General features: G+C 38.4%; 1 protein-coding gene across 1 annotated transcript; it reads right to left on the reverse strand.

Annotated features, from left to right (window-relative positions):
• Window positions 1-345: 345 nt before the first annotated feature.
• On the reverse strand, window positions 346-892 carry HSPB3 (heat shock protein family B (small) member 3). The gene has a single exon (XM_070938883.1). The coding sequence runs from the start codon at window positions 809-811 to the stop codon at window positions 365-367; it is 447 nt and encodes a 148-aa protein (XP_070794984.1). The 5' UTR covers window positions 812-892; the 3' UTR covers window positions 346-364.
• Window positions 893-18233: the final 17341 nt, after the last annotated feature.

Here is an 18233-nt window from a genome sequence, read left to right on the forward strand (position 1 = left end):
CCTTCAGTATAAAGCTTTGAGACCTTAAATTTTCATTCTCTTTGAGGCCTTCCATTTTCATTCTCTTTGAGGCCTTCCATTTTCATTCTCTTTTGTAGATCCTATATGTCATTTTACATCTGCCTTGTTTCCTTTTCAGCTTTCTCTATTTTGTCACATTTGTTAACTGTGTCTGACAGTATACATGCAGCTGTAAGGATAAAAATATTGTCTCTCACGTCATGCAAACAAGCTCCTCAAATGGTTCCCCCCCCCCAACAAACTGAATAAAAGTATGTGAAAGCTTGCTTTAACTCCAAATACACATATTCAACATCAGAAGGAGGAATAAGATTGTCTCACCCGTAACAAGACGGTCAAGAATTTATTGACTGCCAAATGTCTTAGTTTCAATAACCAAAATGCCATCATGACAGAAGAGAGCACTCAAATCTTTCATTTCAACGCCATCTGGCAATTTATATTGCCTAGTGAAGCTTCTGGCTACAAAGCCCTGTTCATCCATCCTGGGTCCATGCTGAGCTTTGATTAGCAGCCACCCTTCGAAGACTTGTATTATGACATCTTCAGGACGAAACTGCACTACATCTAGTAAGGCTTGAAATCTGGGGGTTGCTTCATCTGGGCTTTTCTGCTCTGTTTCAGCCGCACTCTTGGATGCACGAATGTTCCTTATCTGCGCTGGCCATGCTGGACTTGGCAATGCAAACAAGGAGTGGTTTAATTTGCAGGCTTCCAAATCTTGATCAGAAAAATGCTCCTGATACCGTATTGGAGTTTCCACCCGATGACGTAGAACAACTTTTTCCATTGATGAGATAGTGCTGATAATCTCTTTGAACACAACGGAATCCTGAGATAATGCCGTCTTGCTAGCTGTTTCTCCTCTTGCCTACTAGTTGATCAGCTCAAGCAGCTTCATATTTTTAGCTCTGTCAGAGCTTATCACTTTCCTGGGTGTGACTAAAAACCCTGCCATACACTACATCTTTGGAAATGTTGACAATTGAGTGCTAATTATAGAAGCTGTAGCTGTTGCAGAGGTTTTTTTTTAAATTTTCAGTAGGTATAGTTATATTTCTGTTGTTACAGAGATACATAATTATACTACCTTTTTTTCCTAGAAGTTCCATGTAAATAGAGCCAATTTGGCCTAGTGGTTAAGGCAATAGGCTAGAAACCAGGAGACTGGGAGTTCTAGTCCTACTTTAGGCATGAAAGCTGACTGGGTGAGTTTGAGCTACTCTCTCTCAGCCCAACCCATCTCATAGGTTTATTGTATTAGGAAAAATGATTAGAAGAAGGAGTATTAGCTACATTTGCTGTCTTGAGTTATTTATAAAAATAATAAAGGCAGGATGGAAAAAATCTTTTAAAAATCTCTGCAATTTACCCCCCAAATTCCATTTTTTGGGTAGTTTGGACTTAGGGATAATGACTGGCCAAAAATCACCCAGAAGCTTTTACAACTGTGTATTGACTTTAAGGCTAAGCTGTTTCTCCTCAGACATAATGTAAGATTTTTACTGCTTCTGGTATGTTGCATAATATAATAATTCAAAAAGAAATTATGTGGAGTGGTCATGATACAGTTATTGTTTAGTGTAGCTGCACTTGCTATAGCCTCTGAAAAATGGAGAAGTAAAGTATAATGAAGTTGAACAGACTTTAAAAAAATATATTAAAAAAACCATAAGGTTGGAAACACTTGGAGGTTTCTTGTTCAACTTCCTATTTAAAAAAGGAATCTTCAGATCAACCCAGAGAAGTAGCTGCCCAACCTTTGTTTAAAAATCTCCAGTGATGAAACACTCAAGACTCAAGTAGGCAGGCTGTTCCATTCCTTAATAGTGTTCATGGCCAGGAAATTACTGATTTTGAGTTTGTGTAAAGCTTCAACCTATTAATTCATGAGGCACTGCGAATAAATCCATACTCTTCTTTCTGTGACGACTCCTCTGGTATCGGAAGACAACTATGGGGTTTCCCTTTGTCTTCTCTTCTTTGGCTAAACATACACAATGATCAGTGGTGGGTTGCCCCCGGTTCGCACCAGTTCTATAGAACTGGTAGTAAAACCGGCGGGAGGCTCCGCCCACCGACCCCGATGTCATCAAAATGCTTCTGCGCATGTGCAGAAGAGCCTGCATGCGCACAAGTGAAGCAAGCGCGCGCACGTGGCCCCGTTGCGAACCGGAAGTAAAGGTAGGTTGAACCCACCCCTGACAATGATCCTTTTAACAATTCTTCATAAAATTTAGCTTCCAAGTCTCCCATCATCATTGCTGCTCTTCTCTGTTCCTCTCTTCCAATTCCTCAAGCACCCTTGTATTTTGTATAATTCATAAGAAGCACTTCAGACATTATGCAAATAAAAATTGCAATACTTCTCTGCTACTTGTTTAAGTAGCTTCATTTTTGGCTGGCTTGTATGAAAACCTAAAAGAAATGTGCTTAGGCTTTACAGAACCTATGCATTAAAGTTATTGTTACTATTAAAGCATTGGTACCATTCTCCCAGATAATTATAGAAGCTTGACAAAAGCTAGGTTAATGTATAGCTGAGATCTGCTCTGCTTGTGTGAAGTATGTAGCCCTTCTAAGTCATTTTTGAAATCTCCACAACCATAACAAAGAATGTTTGAGATATTTATTTGAATTTACAATGTATACATTAGGATGTACTGCATATATCAGGCTTTGCAGGAAGCTCAGCTCTTAATCTTAATTCTCCAAACATAATCCTTTATTCAGAAATTGGTTTATTCAGAAAAAGGCTCTCAGGCACCTGGATAAGATTAACTTCTTTGTTGCAGACAAGAATGAAGCCATATACACCCAAAAGACCTACCTACTGCAGGGCACAGAAATTAAAGCATATATATAGACTTATAATCAAGATTTTACAGTCTGGGCTTTTTTCTCCCTTTTTTCCCAAACCAATAAATTCTTGCCATTTTCTTGAGAATCTTGAAAAGCACCTAGTTTTTGTTGACATAAGAGAATAGTTGTCTCTAGCTCCGAAGAGAATTGCCTTGTCAGCTTCATTCCTTATAACAGGACTGCTGAGTTGGGCTCCATTCCATGTCTGTTATCCAGCTCTGTTTATACAACATTCTCTAATGTAGAATAACTGATACTTCTACCTTGTTTTTAGAGAAAGGGGATTTTAAGATGGCAATAATTTATTGAAGGAATAATAAACCTTACTTATTCTAATTCCATTCATAAATTTTTGATGTCCACAATTTTTTTGTTTGAATATTGTATTCAAGAATCATGCTGTGTTCTGCAAGGCATACTTCCTAGTAAGTAATTGAAAATTTCTGCATCCTTGACGAAAATACTTGGTTTTGGAACATGTTTATAAATATTCTGTTCCTTATAAGTAAGTCACATGTATTCCTCCCTATCACTGGAAATATAACACACTGTCCTTGTGCAAATCTCAGTACACACTAATGATTGCAGTTGAAGTGGTAAACCTTTTCTGAATATGGGACAGGACTGAAATGGAGAAGAAATAGTCTCCTAAAACATTCATAAAAAATATACAAATAATTAGCTTTTACTATCTATATTTACTAGCATTGGGTATGCCCCATAGGATTTTTCTTTTTGGAATTTCATGGTTATCAACATATTTTATTTTAGTTTGAAAATGCAAATGATGGCTCTAATGATATCACTGAGCCCATTTTTCTAAAATCCCGGAGAGCAGTTGACACAGCAGAAAAATTTAGCGTGCATATAATGGGAAGTGAGGCACTAAACCCTGAAAAAAAAAGGTCCAGGTGTTAATTTGCTTTTGCTTTCTTTACAATTCACAAGTCATTTTATATTTAATTGTAATTATTCGTACAAAAGACTGACAATACTAGATATCGGGTACAGGGCAGGCTAAGTGAGACAAAATGTAAATGGTCTGTACAGGATCTTTAGAAAGGCAGGCTTTGTAAATCATGATAGCACCTCTTCTTCCAGTTTAAAGAACTGTACTATGTATTTCGAAGACTACATAGTCTTCTAAACACTCTTTAGAAGGCTGCCCTCAGCTGTCTCTTCTGTATGTGTGCATACAGCCCCTTCATTTCATTGATGATCCTGGCAGAAGAGTTGTTTGTGCTCATGTATGCGCAGACAGCTGTGAAGCAGCTGAGAAAGCATTCTAGAGAAAGCATTCAAGCTATTTTAACCCTTGGAGGACACAAGCTTTGCTCATGCTCACCGGCTTTTCAAATAATCCATCTGGAATGCTTTGCACAAACCTCTAAAATAATTACAGTAGTTTCTACTTATAGAATAGGATAGAATATAATAACAGAGTTGGGACCTTGGAGGTCTTCTAGTCCTACCCCCTGCTTAGTTAGGAAACCCTATACCATTTCAGACAAATGGTTGTCCAATGCCTTTTTAAAAACTTCCAGTGTTGGAGCATTCACAACTTCTGGAGGCAAGTTGTTCCACTGATTAATTGTTCTAACTGTTAGGAAATTTCTCCTTAGTTCTAGGTTGCTTCTCTCCTTGATTAGTTTCCACCCATTGCTTTTTATCCTGCCCTCAGGTGCTTTGGAGAATAGCTTGACTCCCTCTTCTTTGTGGCAACCCCTGTATCTTTTTATAATATCTTTGACCAGTGGTGTCAAACTCATGTCATGGCGACATCACATGAGACGTATCAGGACTTTCTCTCCCCCCCTTCACTAAACTGGGTGTGGGCATGGCCAGCGCATGATGCATCTGGCTTGCAGGCTGGGAGTTTGACAGCCCTGTCTTAGACTATTTAAATGCATTGCATGCACATTTCAGGAATTTTCACATTAGGTCTGGCTAGCTGAGGAATTCTGGGAGTTGAAGTTCTCCCCTCTTAAAGTTGTCTAGGTTGAGAGACACTGATCTAAAGCCAGTGGTGGGATTCAGCCAGTTCGCACCACTTCGGGAGAACCAGTTGTTAAACTTTCTGAGCAGTTTGGTGAACTGGTTGTTGGAAGAAATCATTAGAGCAGAGAACTGGTTCTTAAATTATTTGAATCCAACCACTGCCTAGAGCCATCTGCTTAAGTACACAGTGGTAAGGTAGCAGAGTAGTTAACAATTCTCTTCACTATCATTCTCGCATACGCAAATCCCTAAGAAAATGTATAAAGGCCGTTCAATAAAATCAATGAAGTAGCTTAGTTAGCTTATACAGAGCAGTATTCTCATATTTCCACAGGAGTTCAGACTAGCCCTGAACTCTAGTTTTAGATATAGCAAAATAAAATATGCTACAGGTATACATTAAATGTAATATATAAAGCTTTTAAAGATACTTTCAGACAGGCAAACTGTATTGATAAAACACTGGTTTGATTATAAGACATCCAGCAGTTAATCTTTAATAAATTAACCACTTAAACATACTTTCTGTACTTTTCCAGTGAAAGGTTAGAGCAGAGCATGTGTTTCCATCACCATAGAAACATGGCTGAAAATATCTTCCTCAGTGGATGTGACATTATGAGTTATGTTGTAAGATCTTTTGACCCAGGTCAGTGACTGCTGAAATTGTGATGCAGAGAAATGAAGACTTTCACAATGAAAGCAGTTCATTCAGGAAAGTTCAATTACATCTGAGACAGGAATCATTTAACAGAAAACTGGCTTAATTCATGTCGCATTTGGTGAACATGCTTCACACATTATCCAGTGGCAACACAACAACAGTGTTTCTGAACCTTGGCAACTTTAAGATGTGTGGGCTTCAATTCCTAGAAGTCCCATAGCAAGCTTGCTAAGTTGTCAAGGTTCAAAACACTGCACTACAGTTGAGTGTACCTTCCATTGAGGTGAAGGAATTGAGAGACAGAGAAGAGTAAGCTAGTCAAGATCAAAAGGCAGTAAAACACTTTCTATCAAAATGCTATTGTCTGTTGTCCAATCCAATCTGGTGGTGCAAAAGGAATAAATACTATAGCAGCAGTGGTGGGTTGCCTCCGGTTCGGACCGGTTCACAAGAAGCGGGAGGCTCTGCCCACTGACCCGGACGTCATCAGAAGTGATCTGTGCATGCGCAGAACATTCTGCGCATGTGCGAGTGAAGTGAGAGCGCACGTGCGGGCACAATGTGAACCGGTACTAAAGGTAAGTAGAACCCACCCCTGTATAGCAGGTAAAGGTAGTGATTATAGCCTAGGTAAATATTGATATATTCAGGCAGATTTATTTTTTAAAAAGACTTATGTAGCCTCTCTTGAAAACTGAGTGTAAGCTTTGATGTAAAAGATCCATGTTAAATCAGTTTCTGTATCTTTTAAGTAAATTCATAGTTTGTAGGTAGTCCTTGTTTAGTGCACACACTTTCAGAGATCACTCAAAGTTATGACAGTGCTGAACGAGGGGGACTCAGAGCAGGTCCTCATAGTTGTAGCCACTGTAGCATCTCTGTGGTAAAATGCTTGTTCTTTGGGCACTTGGCAACTGCAATTAAGACATCACAGCCCTCCTGTAGTCATGTGATCGCCATTTCTGAACTACACTGTCAGCTTTAGACAAGCAAAAACAATGAAGAAGCCAGCAGATGGCCGTTTTTCTTAGCGATGGAGTTCCTGATCATAATTATCATTGGTGAGGTGATGAGCACTTGTATATCACTGAAGTTCCTGGGTTCCTTTACTTTAATACAGAGCGGGTGGAGTGAAACTTGTGTCCTTCCTCTTTTTTCCATTTCAGTAAATTGGGAGAAAGAGACATATGAACAAAGAATCAATTTCAATCATTAAAACTCCAGAAACTGCCTTCCCAATGCGCCCTCTCCTTCCTCTATTAGTTTGATCCTTAACACATTGGGGGAGTCTGGTGCAACTGACAAACATTGTTCATCTTTCTCCTAAGGCACGGGTGTCAAACTCGTGTCACATTGCCGTCACGTGACATTTTGAGATGATTTTCCGCTTCACGGAGCTGGGGTGGGTGTGGCCTATGCATGACGTATCCGGCCCGTGGGCCACAGTTTGCACCCCTTTTAAGGTATGGCAAATACCCAGCTTCCAAATACAGCGATACAAGCCCTAAGATGCTTATTGGGATTATGGAAAATCAACAAAGATTATTAGGGGACTGGAGGCGAAAACATATGAAGAACGGTTGCAGGAACTGGGTATGTCTAGTTTAATGAAAAGAAGGACTAGGGGAGATATGATAGCAGTGTTCTAATATCTCAGGGGCTGCCACAAAGAAGAGGAGTCAAGCTATTCTCCAAAGCACCTGAGGGTAGGACAAGAAGCACTGGGTGGAAACTAATCAAGGAGAGAAGCAACTTAGAACTAAGGAGAAATTTCCTGACAGAAAAATTAATCAGTGGAACAACTTGCCTCCAGAAGTTGTGAATGCTCCAACACTGGAAATTTTTAAGAAGATGTTGGATAACCATTTGTCTGAAGTGGTGTAGGGATTCCTGCCTAAGCAGGGGGTTGGACTAGAAGACCTCCAAGGTCCCTTCCAACTCTGTTATTCTATTCTATTCTATTCTATTCTATTCTGTTCTGTTCTGTTCTGTTCTGTTCTGTTCTGTTCTGTTCTGTGAGAAAACCCACCAAATAGAAGGAGAAATAACCTGAAGACAATCATATGATACTATTTTTTTTTTAAAAAAGAAATCTGTATCTATATACAATCTTTTTCTCATCTGGAAAAGGAACAGCATCCTCTAGGCTTAGAGCCAGTTGTACAAGAATATCATGTTTCCCACTGAACTCCCGATCTGAGGACCAATTTACATTGCTTGAAAGTTGTGCATTCCACCTTTAAACCATTGGATGTATGTAAGTCCTTCTCCTACACGGGTTTAATGCATCCCTCAGGAATTCGATTTCATTCTGCAGAAAATGTACTCTACTGACATCTTGTGGCGTGAAAAGAAATAATAGAATATATCAAACAAGCTCGGTTTGGAAATGTTAATTTTATTTTTGTAAATTCAGTAGCAGAGAAGCCTATTTTCTTGTTGAAAGGATAGTAAAAAAGAGTCTATCAGCTTACCCAGTAGAAAATACAACCAGATAAACTAATTCTACTTTATTGCAAAGCTACATTAATAGAAACTTGCAAGTCTGTAAGTACTCTTCCCCCCCCCACTCCCCATTCCCTTTATATCTGGGGTCTCCAACCTTGGCCCCTTTAAGCAGAGCTGGCTGGGAAATTCTGAGAGTTGAAGTCTGCCAGGCTTAAAGGGGCCTCTGGTTTATAGCCTAACCAGGGAGCTCTGCTGGCTGGGAATTCTGGGAGTTAAAGTCCACCAGGCTTAAAGTGGCCAAGATTGGGGACCCCTGGTTTATAGCCTAACCAGGGAGAGACCCTTCAAAACTGTTGCTCTGCCCGCTATCCATCGGCAGTATCTATCTGTCTTCTATTTGACAGTTCCCTAAGATCATTTCTTTGATCTTCCTCACATACCATTATAGAGCCTAAGTCACCCAAGGATATTTTCACTTTGCAGGTAGTTTGGCCAGTGGGGAGAAATGATTGCACACATATATGTTACTATACCAGTAATACAATCTTCACCATTAGAGGAATATATATAAATTTTCAAGCAGGCAAACTCTGTGCAATATTTTTTAAAAAAAACAAACAAACCCCAAGAGTAAAAATGGAAGAGTATAAAACTGGCAGGAACAGTTTAATTCCCTAAAGTTTAATTTGGGTGTTCTAATTACCCTCTTTGACAGCAGTGATTTTTCTAAAATGGAGATCATTTTGTGCCTCTGGTTGTTTTTATTTAGTTGCTGAGTTTAGTCTTATTTAAGGTCTCTTTTGGAGAAAGATTTAGTTTTAGGTATTATTCACTTGAGTAGTGTCAATTACTTATTGATTGCTGTAGTTTTTAAAAATAGTGTATTTTGACAGCTGGCTAAAATCCATTAACAAAATATGAAACTGAAATAATGAAGGCATGATTTCCATTTTTCTCCATTACATATTCAGGAAAAAGCTGTTGTGAATCTCCCTGTCTTCACTTTTTGTGTATTATCCATTCCCAGTATATCTTTTTCATTTCAGTCTCCACCATTGTTTTCTTTTGCTTTTGTGTAGTCAGTTTTATCTGTCAGTGTACAGCTGACTGTAGAGAGATTTTGGGATATCATGCCTTTTTCTGCTGTGTAAACTATTAAAGAATTCCACTGTCAGCATTTGGTAACAATGTGTGGCTATATTATTTTTAAAAGAAAGACAGTCCTATCTTTAGAATTAGATCATCTGGTTTATTTGGGGAAATGAAGGAAAAGCAGAGTAAAATTGAAAGCAAAATTGTGAGTGTGATAATGATGCATACGTTTTCAATTTTGCACTGGGTGAATAGATCAAAACTATGGTCCACTATGAAATCAAAGTAGAAAGCTTGTTCAGATGGAATCCAAAGGATCATTGCCATTCCAGGAAATTTGCATTTGTAGTAATTTTAATTTATTCCTATTGTTTGAAATGAACTTCCAGGAATGTATTACTGTATGAACGTACTAGGATAAAGATATGGAAATAAATCCTTTAATTTACTGAAAACTTGGTAGAAATATTTCTCTGCCCCACCACATCGCATATTTAGACTGAAATGTTTGTGCATCTCATTTCTGCCATCATTTACCCACACTGTAGCTAGATTTCTGTTTTGCTTTACACCATTCTTTCTGATGAAACTTACAAAAGTCAGTTTCATCAGCCAACTTGCATTTTTTTAAAAAAATGCAAGTTAGCTAATAGAAAATGCTAAAATAAATTTATATACAAAATTTTAAACAGCGGAAAAGTAGAAAAAAGTTTTATTCTCATAATTCCCAAATTTTTAAAAAAATGCCTTACTGTTTGTTTGTTTCCCTTTATTATTTTTACAAATAACTCAAGGCAGCAAACATATTGCACTCCTCCTATTTTCTCCATAACTGTGAGATGAGTTGGAGTGAGAGAAAGTGATTGTTCATCAAAGCACCCAGCTGGCTTTTGTAGCTAAGGTGGGACTTGAACTCACAGCCTCCTGCTTTCTAGCCTGGTGCCTTAAACACTAGACCCGTGATGGCGAACCTAGGGCATGTGTGCCACAGGTGGCACGCAGAGCCCTCTCTGCGGGCACGCAAGCCGTCACCCCAGCTCAGCTCAGCTCAGCCTCACCACGCATACGTGCATGCCTCCTGCCAGCCAGCTGGTTTTCAGGTCTCTGCCATGCATGCGCGGGGGGCAGGGTGTACCAGATGCGTGTGCATGCTTGGGAGGCAAGGTGCATGTGTGGGTGTTGCATGTGCATGTGTGGGGTGGGACACGCACACATTGCATTATGGGTGTGTATGCGCATACCCGCGCTTTCGGTACTTGGTGCCAAAAAGGTTAGCCATCACTGCACTAGATCAAGCTGCTCAAGAGTTGGATAACATTGAATGTAAATGCCCCTAGCAAGATAACTAATCTTACCTCTCCAAAAACAGGCTGTCCAGCCTTTCTTTCTCCAACTCAAGTTTGCAAGTTCCCTGTTCCTCAGGCCAGTTCACAGGGGTAAGTATGCAATGACACAGAAAGATAAGTTATCTTATGCAGAGGTGGTATTCAGCAGGTTCTGACCAATTCTGGAGAACCAGTAGCAGAAATTTTGAGTAGTTCAGAGAACCGGTAAATACCACCTCTGACTGGCCCTGCCCCCATCTATTCTCTGCCTCCCGAGTCCCAGCTGATCGGGAGGAAATGGGGATTTTGCAATAACCTTCCACTGGAGTGGGGTGGGAATGGAGGTTTTACAGTATCCTTCCCCTGCCATGCCCACCATGCCACGCCCACCATGCCATGCCCACAGAACTGGTAGTAAAAAATTTTGAATCCCACCACTGATCTTATGTCTGTGTCCTATTTCTGCAACAGTGGGAGAAAATGGAATCCATGTTTGGCCTCTCAGTACAGGTGCTGCCCAACTTACAATGGTAATGGAGCCATTGTAAGTGATGATGGCCATAAATTGAAGCATCTATGTGACTGGACCAGATTGTATAACTATTTTTGCAGGAGTTGTTAAATTAATCCATGTATTCCTATGGGTGGAATTATTATTAATAATAATAATTATTATTATTATTATTTTTGCCATAAACCAGCTCAAAAAGGCCAGAAACAAGCAAAATACATAGTAAATTGTGGTCATGTGACTGCAGAACATTATAACTGGCTATAAAGATGAGCCAGTTATCAAGGGCTAAAAATGCAGTCATGTGACTGGACAGCTGTGTAGCCATTGGAAATGTAGAACCAGGTAAGTAGCATTTGGAGGTCTATTATAACTTCAATAGTCACTAACTGACTAAAGCTGTTATTCTAGACTGCTGCAATTGTCATGCCAGTAACCTTGCCGCTCCATTTTTTTTTTAGCCTCCAAATATTTTATTATGGGTTTGCAAAGCGAGGTGAAGCACACATGAACATGTTCAGCAACATTCCACAGGCAAGATAGTGAAGGAAAGAAAACAGGGTGTATTTATAAGCAAGCAACAAGAAACTTCAGGACTATGTAATTTTATTAAACAATTGCAATTAAAAAGAAAAACTAATACAAACTTAAAAAATTAAAAGAAAAAATAGGAAGTGAAGAAAAAAGAAAAATAGGCACATAGAAAAAAATAAGAACATAGTAAACAAAAAGAAAAGAAATACAGTATATAAAGTAATGGCTTACACCTTCATCACCAACAAGTATAAATAATTATAGTAACTAATCACCTTCTTCTAAAATACGACAAATGATCTGTTCTTCCTATGTCCCATTTCTTATCTATACAAAAATTCTTAACCCCTCATTGTTTAGTCTTGATCAGCAAAATATCTATTTTAACTGAATAAACTTTTATTCCTTTCTTTTACTTTTAACTATCTTGATCTTCAATCCCTTCAAATAAGGATCTAGAACTTGATTTCATTGTTTGTTTGTTCCTTCTCACAAGATTCTGCAAAACTTTAAGATGTCTCTTTTGTAAATCCAATATTATTATCCAGGTCTCCTTTTTTGTTTTATTATTGGTGTATTATCCCTTTTAAATTATTAAGACATCAGCCAATTTCATTTGTACAACCAGTATAGCATCTATTCCCATATCATTCTTGTATTTTTAAATTAATTTTCAGATCAGTCTCATACGTGGGAGAATTATTTATGAAAGATGGCATTAAACCAGACGAAAGTAAAGACAAAATGATAAATCAGAAAGAGATTCAGAGCATCATAGAAATGATAAATTATATCTCAGAATTCATTCCCAACTTTGCTGTCTGCACTACAACTCTGAAGAAATTTCTGGACTATAGCATATGACAAGGACCTAAATTACATAAATAATACTCTAAACATAGCATATATTTTTTAGTTTCAAGATCTTAAAAGAAACAGTTTCTACAAATGCTACTGTGCAAATTACATGGAACAAATGTGTGATCAAGAAGTGGAACAGAGTGTTTAACATTGTTGAGTTGTATATGATTACATTAGTTTATTTAAAAACCAAAATGCAAGCAAATTGGTATTTACCAAAGGTTGATTCTACCCATGTTATGGAAGTAATGGTAGGTTCCTTATAATATGTTAACCTCCTTTCAGTTCCAGGTCAGACATGAATGTAAGCAGACCTAATAAATTCAGTTCACCCATTGTTAAGGTGACCAGACGTCCCGCTTTTGGCGGGACAGTCCCGCTTTTGAGCAATTTGTCCCGCTTCCCGCGGCGTTTTAAAAAAGTCCCGATTTTTCATTCTGCCTCCTGGTTCCCGGCTGCCTCCTGAATCCCCGCTGATGGCTAGAGGGAAAAAACCTGTTTAAACTCTTGCCGCGGGGCTTCAAAGGGCCGCCCTACGTTAATTAGCTCGGCTTCCCCCTCTCAGCTGATTTGCACAGGGCTCTGCTCTTGCTAAATTGCTCAGTTTTTTTTTCCTCTTTGTGCAAACCAAGCTCAAAACGAAACTGGAAGTAAAACAGGCTGTTGGCTTTGCGGTTTGCTTGCAACGTTGGAAAATTAGGCAGCAGATTTATTTTCCTTTTCCTCACCAAAAAAGGTAAGTGCAAACAATGGAAAATTATTTAGGGCAAAAGAGGAGAGTTCAAGATTTTAAAACACAAAAGAAAAAAAAGCTCTTTTTAACTAGGGAATTGTAATAATTGAGATATTATTAATTGTATACTGTGTTGAAAGCAGAAATGGTTAAGTTGTGGTTTGGAGGAATATATGGGGGAAATTATTTGGTTTATTATTATTGGTAAGTATAATTAATTGATTTGTAAGAAATTGGATTGCATGGAAATAATTGGAATATTCATGTTCATATTGATTAATATACAAAAAAGATAGTTATATAACTAATTGATTTATATTAAAATGTTGAATTTGTATTAAACAACTGTATTACATAATTACATAATTAACCAATGTGAGGATGGATATAAAAATAGATGACAATGGGAAGGGGTATAAAATAGAATAGAAGGGAAAAATTGAATTTGATTAAGATTAGAGATGAGGATGAAGGGTAATATTGTTTTTTTAAAAAAACAGATGAGGAATAAATATGGCAAAAAGGAAATATAGAAATTGTAAATTTAATTGAAATGACTAAACACTGTTTAAATTTGTGAACCAGCCAAATATTCTGTTCAAAGAAAATACATTGTATGTATGTGTGTTTCTAATTATTGCTATTTATTCATATTTGTTCTCTTTTATTCTTTAAAGTTTAACAATTCATTCTTTATCTTAATATCTTTATATTTGTTTGGGGTTGGCTTTCTTCCCTTTCATCTTTTTTATTGTACAGCAATCTTTCTCCTCAAACCTACCACCTCTCTTTTCTTTCCTTCTTACTTTCTCTTCCCCCCCTCTTCTTCTCCTCCCTACTTCCTCTTCCTTTCTCCTTCTCCTCCTCTCTTCCTCCCTCTCTTAACCGTCACTCCTACTCTAATTTCCCTTCCCTTCCTTCATCCCTCTCAATTACTGTATCCTTTTATGCATATGGACTACTCAGAGGGCTGAAAAAGTTATTTCTGACTGGTCCTCGCACTTTTGACCAGTCCTCGAACTTACGACTGTCCTCACATTTTACATTTTTGCCCTATCTTGTCATCATGGTGAAGAGAAGCAGTTGTGAAATGAGTGACATGGTTGTTAAGAATACTGCACGGGCATAAATGTGAGGATGGTCATAAGTGTGAGGACCAGTCAAAAGTGTGAGGACCTGTCAGAAATGACTTTTTTCAGCCCTCTGGTTAGTCCTTTTGTGCATATGGACTACTCAGACGGCTGAAAAAGTTATTTTGACTGGTCCTTGCACTTTTGACCAGTCCTCGAACTTACGACTGTCCTCACATTTTACGTTTTTTGCCCTATCTTGTCACCATGGTGAAGAGAAGCAGTTGTGAAATGAGTGACATGGTTGTTAAGAATACTGCACGGGCATAAATGTGAGGATGGTCATAAGTGTGAGGACCAGTCAAAAGTGCGAGGACCTGTCAGAAATGACTTTTTTCAGCCCTCTGGTTAGTCCTTTTGTGCATATGGACTACTCAGAGGGCTGAAAAAGTTATTTTTGACTGGTCCTCGCATTTTTGACCAGTCCTCGAACTTACGACTGTCCTCACATTTTACGTTTTTGCCCTATCTTGTCACCATGGTGAAGAGAAGCAGTTGTGAAATGAGTGACATGGTTGTTAAGAATGCTGCACGGGCATAAATGTGAGGATGGTCATAAGTGTGAGGACCAGTCAAAAGTGTGAGGACCTGTCAGAAATGACTTTCCAGCCCTCTGAGTAGTCCCTATACACATAGCCATGGCCACCCGGTCACATGACCAGCTAGCCACGCCCACCCAGTCACATGGCCTCCAAGCCACGCCCACACAATAAGCCACGCCCACAATGTCCCTCTTTACCAATGTTAAAATCTGGTCACCTTACCCATTGTGAAACTAAGGTAAATTATGTAAGATCCTATTGACTTCATTTTTGCTTAGTTGATTGAAAGATGTCACTTAAACAGAACATAGAAAATGAAACCATTGTGCTGTTATTACAGTTTTTAGCTGTGAATTTCTTGGAGTAATTTAAGAAAGTCTGAAACAAATCTTTCTTGAGCCCATCAGCAATCTGGATTAACCTGTCCTTGTCTTTTGGCCTAAAAAGTTACTTGATTGTGAAATGGTTGGCTATATAAATATGATTTATAAACAAACAAACAAACAAACAACCTTCACTGGATTACAGCAAGAATAAAATGGAATTGTATGTGCATATGTGAAGAAAATAATACATGTCCTTTTAAGGCACTTTTGTAAGAAGGAAAAATAGCAATGTACAAAATAAGCTACTAAATACCATATATGTTTGTAAATCTCTGAAAACAAAAATATAAACAGACACGTTGGACATTAGTACACAGCTTTCTGTTATGAACTGTGAACAAAAGCTAAATCTTTTGAAATGGACACTGTATGTGTCTCAAATCAGGGATACAAAATTCAGAATAGCATATTCCAATATAACTCATGCACTATTAGAAACAAGCATTGAAAGGGCACATGGCTGTTGGTATGATGAGCATATTATAATTCAGTAATGCTTTAGAGTGAAATTCACATTGTTATTGAATTTTTTTTTTTGAAAATTCTACTACTATATGTAGTTCAAGCCAGTGGTGAAATCCAAATTTTTTTTACTACAGGTTCTGTGGGCGTGGCTTGGTGTGGCTTGATGGGCATGGCAGGGGAAGGATACTGCAAAATCTCCACTCCCACACCACTCCAGGGGAAGGATACTGCAAAATCTCCATTCCCTCCCCACTCCTGGGGGAAGGATATTGCAAAATCTCCATTCCCACCCCACTCTGGGGCCAGCCAGAGATGGCATTTGCCGGTTCTCCAAACTACTCAAAATTTCCGTTACCAGTTCTCCAGAACCTGTCAGAACCTGCTGGATCTCACCCCTGGTTCAAGCTACATTCTAAGCAAGGGAACAAATACTCTCAGTATCCAATTTAAGATACAAAAATAAGTGAACAGTTATTTCTTTGTCAAGTTACAATAAAAAATAAGATCATGTAAAAGATTACTTTTAAAAGTAAGGCGTTAAGGAATAACTGCTGGTGATCTTGCAGTACTTCTGTAGTATGCAGTATGGATTCTAAATTAAAGCACTATTTCTTGGTGCATTTTTCTTTTTAAAAGATTACTAATGTACAAACTAAAATGCGAAGTTGAACAACCTGACTGACAACATTCTTTTCCTCAGATGATTACTTTTTTTTTGTAAATGTATATAGGAGAAATTGTTGATGTAGAAACACTTCCCAATACTATCTAATTAAGTAATTTGATTTTGTGGTAAATGGAACATGATTATGAAACTTGCAAATTTTACTTTCTGTCTCATGATGTTACTGCTTCCAGAAAATCTAACTGCCTATTTTAATCCAGAAGCACTAACTTCTCTTCTGGGATCTTTGACTTTTTTCTGCCTCTGTAAAATATTTAGAAATGTTTTATTCTGAAGTGATCTGTATAGCAATTTTGATTTAGAGAAAAGCTTTGGCTTATATTCAAATTTCTGTAAAACTGTAACATTACTTTCCTTAGGCCTAAGCCCCATTTGTAAAATGGGAATCCTGATAGACTACTTGGCGTCGTGGATATCTTAGTGAATATATGTAAAAACATTAACTGGGATTATAAATTGTGTTAAGCACGTTGTGTTTGGTTTTGATTTCTGGTGCCTGCTAATCTTGTCTGAGCTCCAAGAAAAACGGTATTCAGAATGCTTCAGAATTGGATGGAAGTCTACAAGGAAACATCAGGATTATAGGCTATTTTGAAAAACTGAAAAAGCATCTCCAGTACGTGGCTATATTCATGAAATCACCAAGAGTGACACTTATGTTGAAGACAAACCACTAGAATATAAAATAAGAGCAAGCCCCACTCCTTACTAGTACTGATAATGTTACCTAGTTTGGGTAATGAAATGTCTGCAAGAAAATAACCAAGGTCAGAGAACACCAAGGACTCCAGCCATATCAATGAGATACGGTTGAAAGTTGACCTGTTCAAGGAGCAGGACTGATCTTTCTTAGACAGTTCACGCTTGTAAATTTGATTCTGTTTCTAGACTTCTCTATAGTGTTAAACAAAATTTGGTTGTTGAAAAAGTCATAGTAGCTGGTTCATATATAATGCTAAGTCATAAACAATGACTTAGCATTGATCTACATATTAGATCAGGGGTCTTCAAACTACGGGCCGTGGGCTGGATACAGCCCGCCGAAGCCATTAATCCAGCTCACGCGGGACCATGAGGCTGCCCCGCCACATCGCCCCACCTATCCACTGGCCTCCACCTGCCTTCTGGAGGCCAAGGCCAAAAACGGGCCTGTTTTTGGGCGGCAGAGTGGTACTGGAGTGGTACTGTTACCTTTCCTAGTCTCCAGAGAGAGAGAGAGAGGGAGGGAAGGAGGGAGGGAGAGAGAGACACACACAAAACTGTAACATTACTTTCCTTAGGCCTAAGCCCCATTTGTAAAATGGGAATCCTGATAGACCACTTGGCGTCGTGGATATCTTAGTGAATATATATAAAAACATTAATGGGATTATAAATTGTGTTAAGCACGTTGTGTTTGGTTTTGATTTCTGGTGCTTGCAATCTTGTCTGAGCTCCAAGAAAAACGGTATTCAGAATGTTTCAGACTTGGATGGAAGTCTACTGTACAAGGAAACATCAGGATTATAGGCTATTTTGAAAAACTAAAAAAGCATCTCCAGTATGTGGAGAAGTCCCTCACCCACCCCAAGGCAGCCACATCCCTTCACTAACCTGCTTTCCACCTCCAGGAGCATAACATTGAGCACATTGTAAGCCGCCCTGAGTCTTCGGAGAAGGGCGGCATATAAATCAAATTAAAAAATAACAAATTAAAGTTTAATTTGTGTGTATTGTTTAATGGACTGCTAAATTGGCGATGCCCACCCAGTCACACGACCACTTAGCCATGCCCACTCAGTTGGTCCGGCCCCCCAACAGTCTCAGGGACCGTGAATTGGCCCCCTCTTTAAAAAGGACCCCTGTATTAGATCGTGTACTTCTTGGATATTGAAAATGTAAATGAATAATGATAAAATTTCCTATACCACATGATTTATTTCATTGTTTTATTTTTCGAAATAAACCATTGTTAATGTAAACATTGAAAAAGCTAT

This window comes from Pituophis catenifer, unplaced genomic scaffold (assembly GCF_029215685.1).
Source record: "Pituophis catenifer annectens isolate HBS135680 unplaced genomic scaffold, rPitCat1.0.hap2 SCAF_2, whole genome shotgun sequence".
Taxonomy (NCBI): domain Eukaryota; kingdom Metazoa; phylum Chordata; class Lepidosauria; order Squamata; family Colubridae; genus Pituophis; species Pituophis catenifer.

Coding starts and splice junctions, on each gene's coding strand:
- HSPB3 (XM_070938883.1), bottom strand. CDS start 811: ATGGAAAAAGTTGTTCTACGTCATCGGGTGGAAACTCCAATACGGTAT.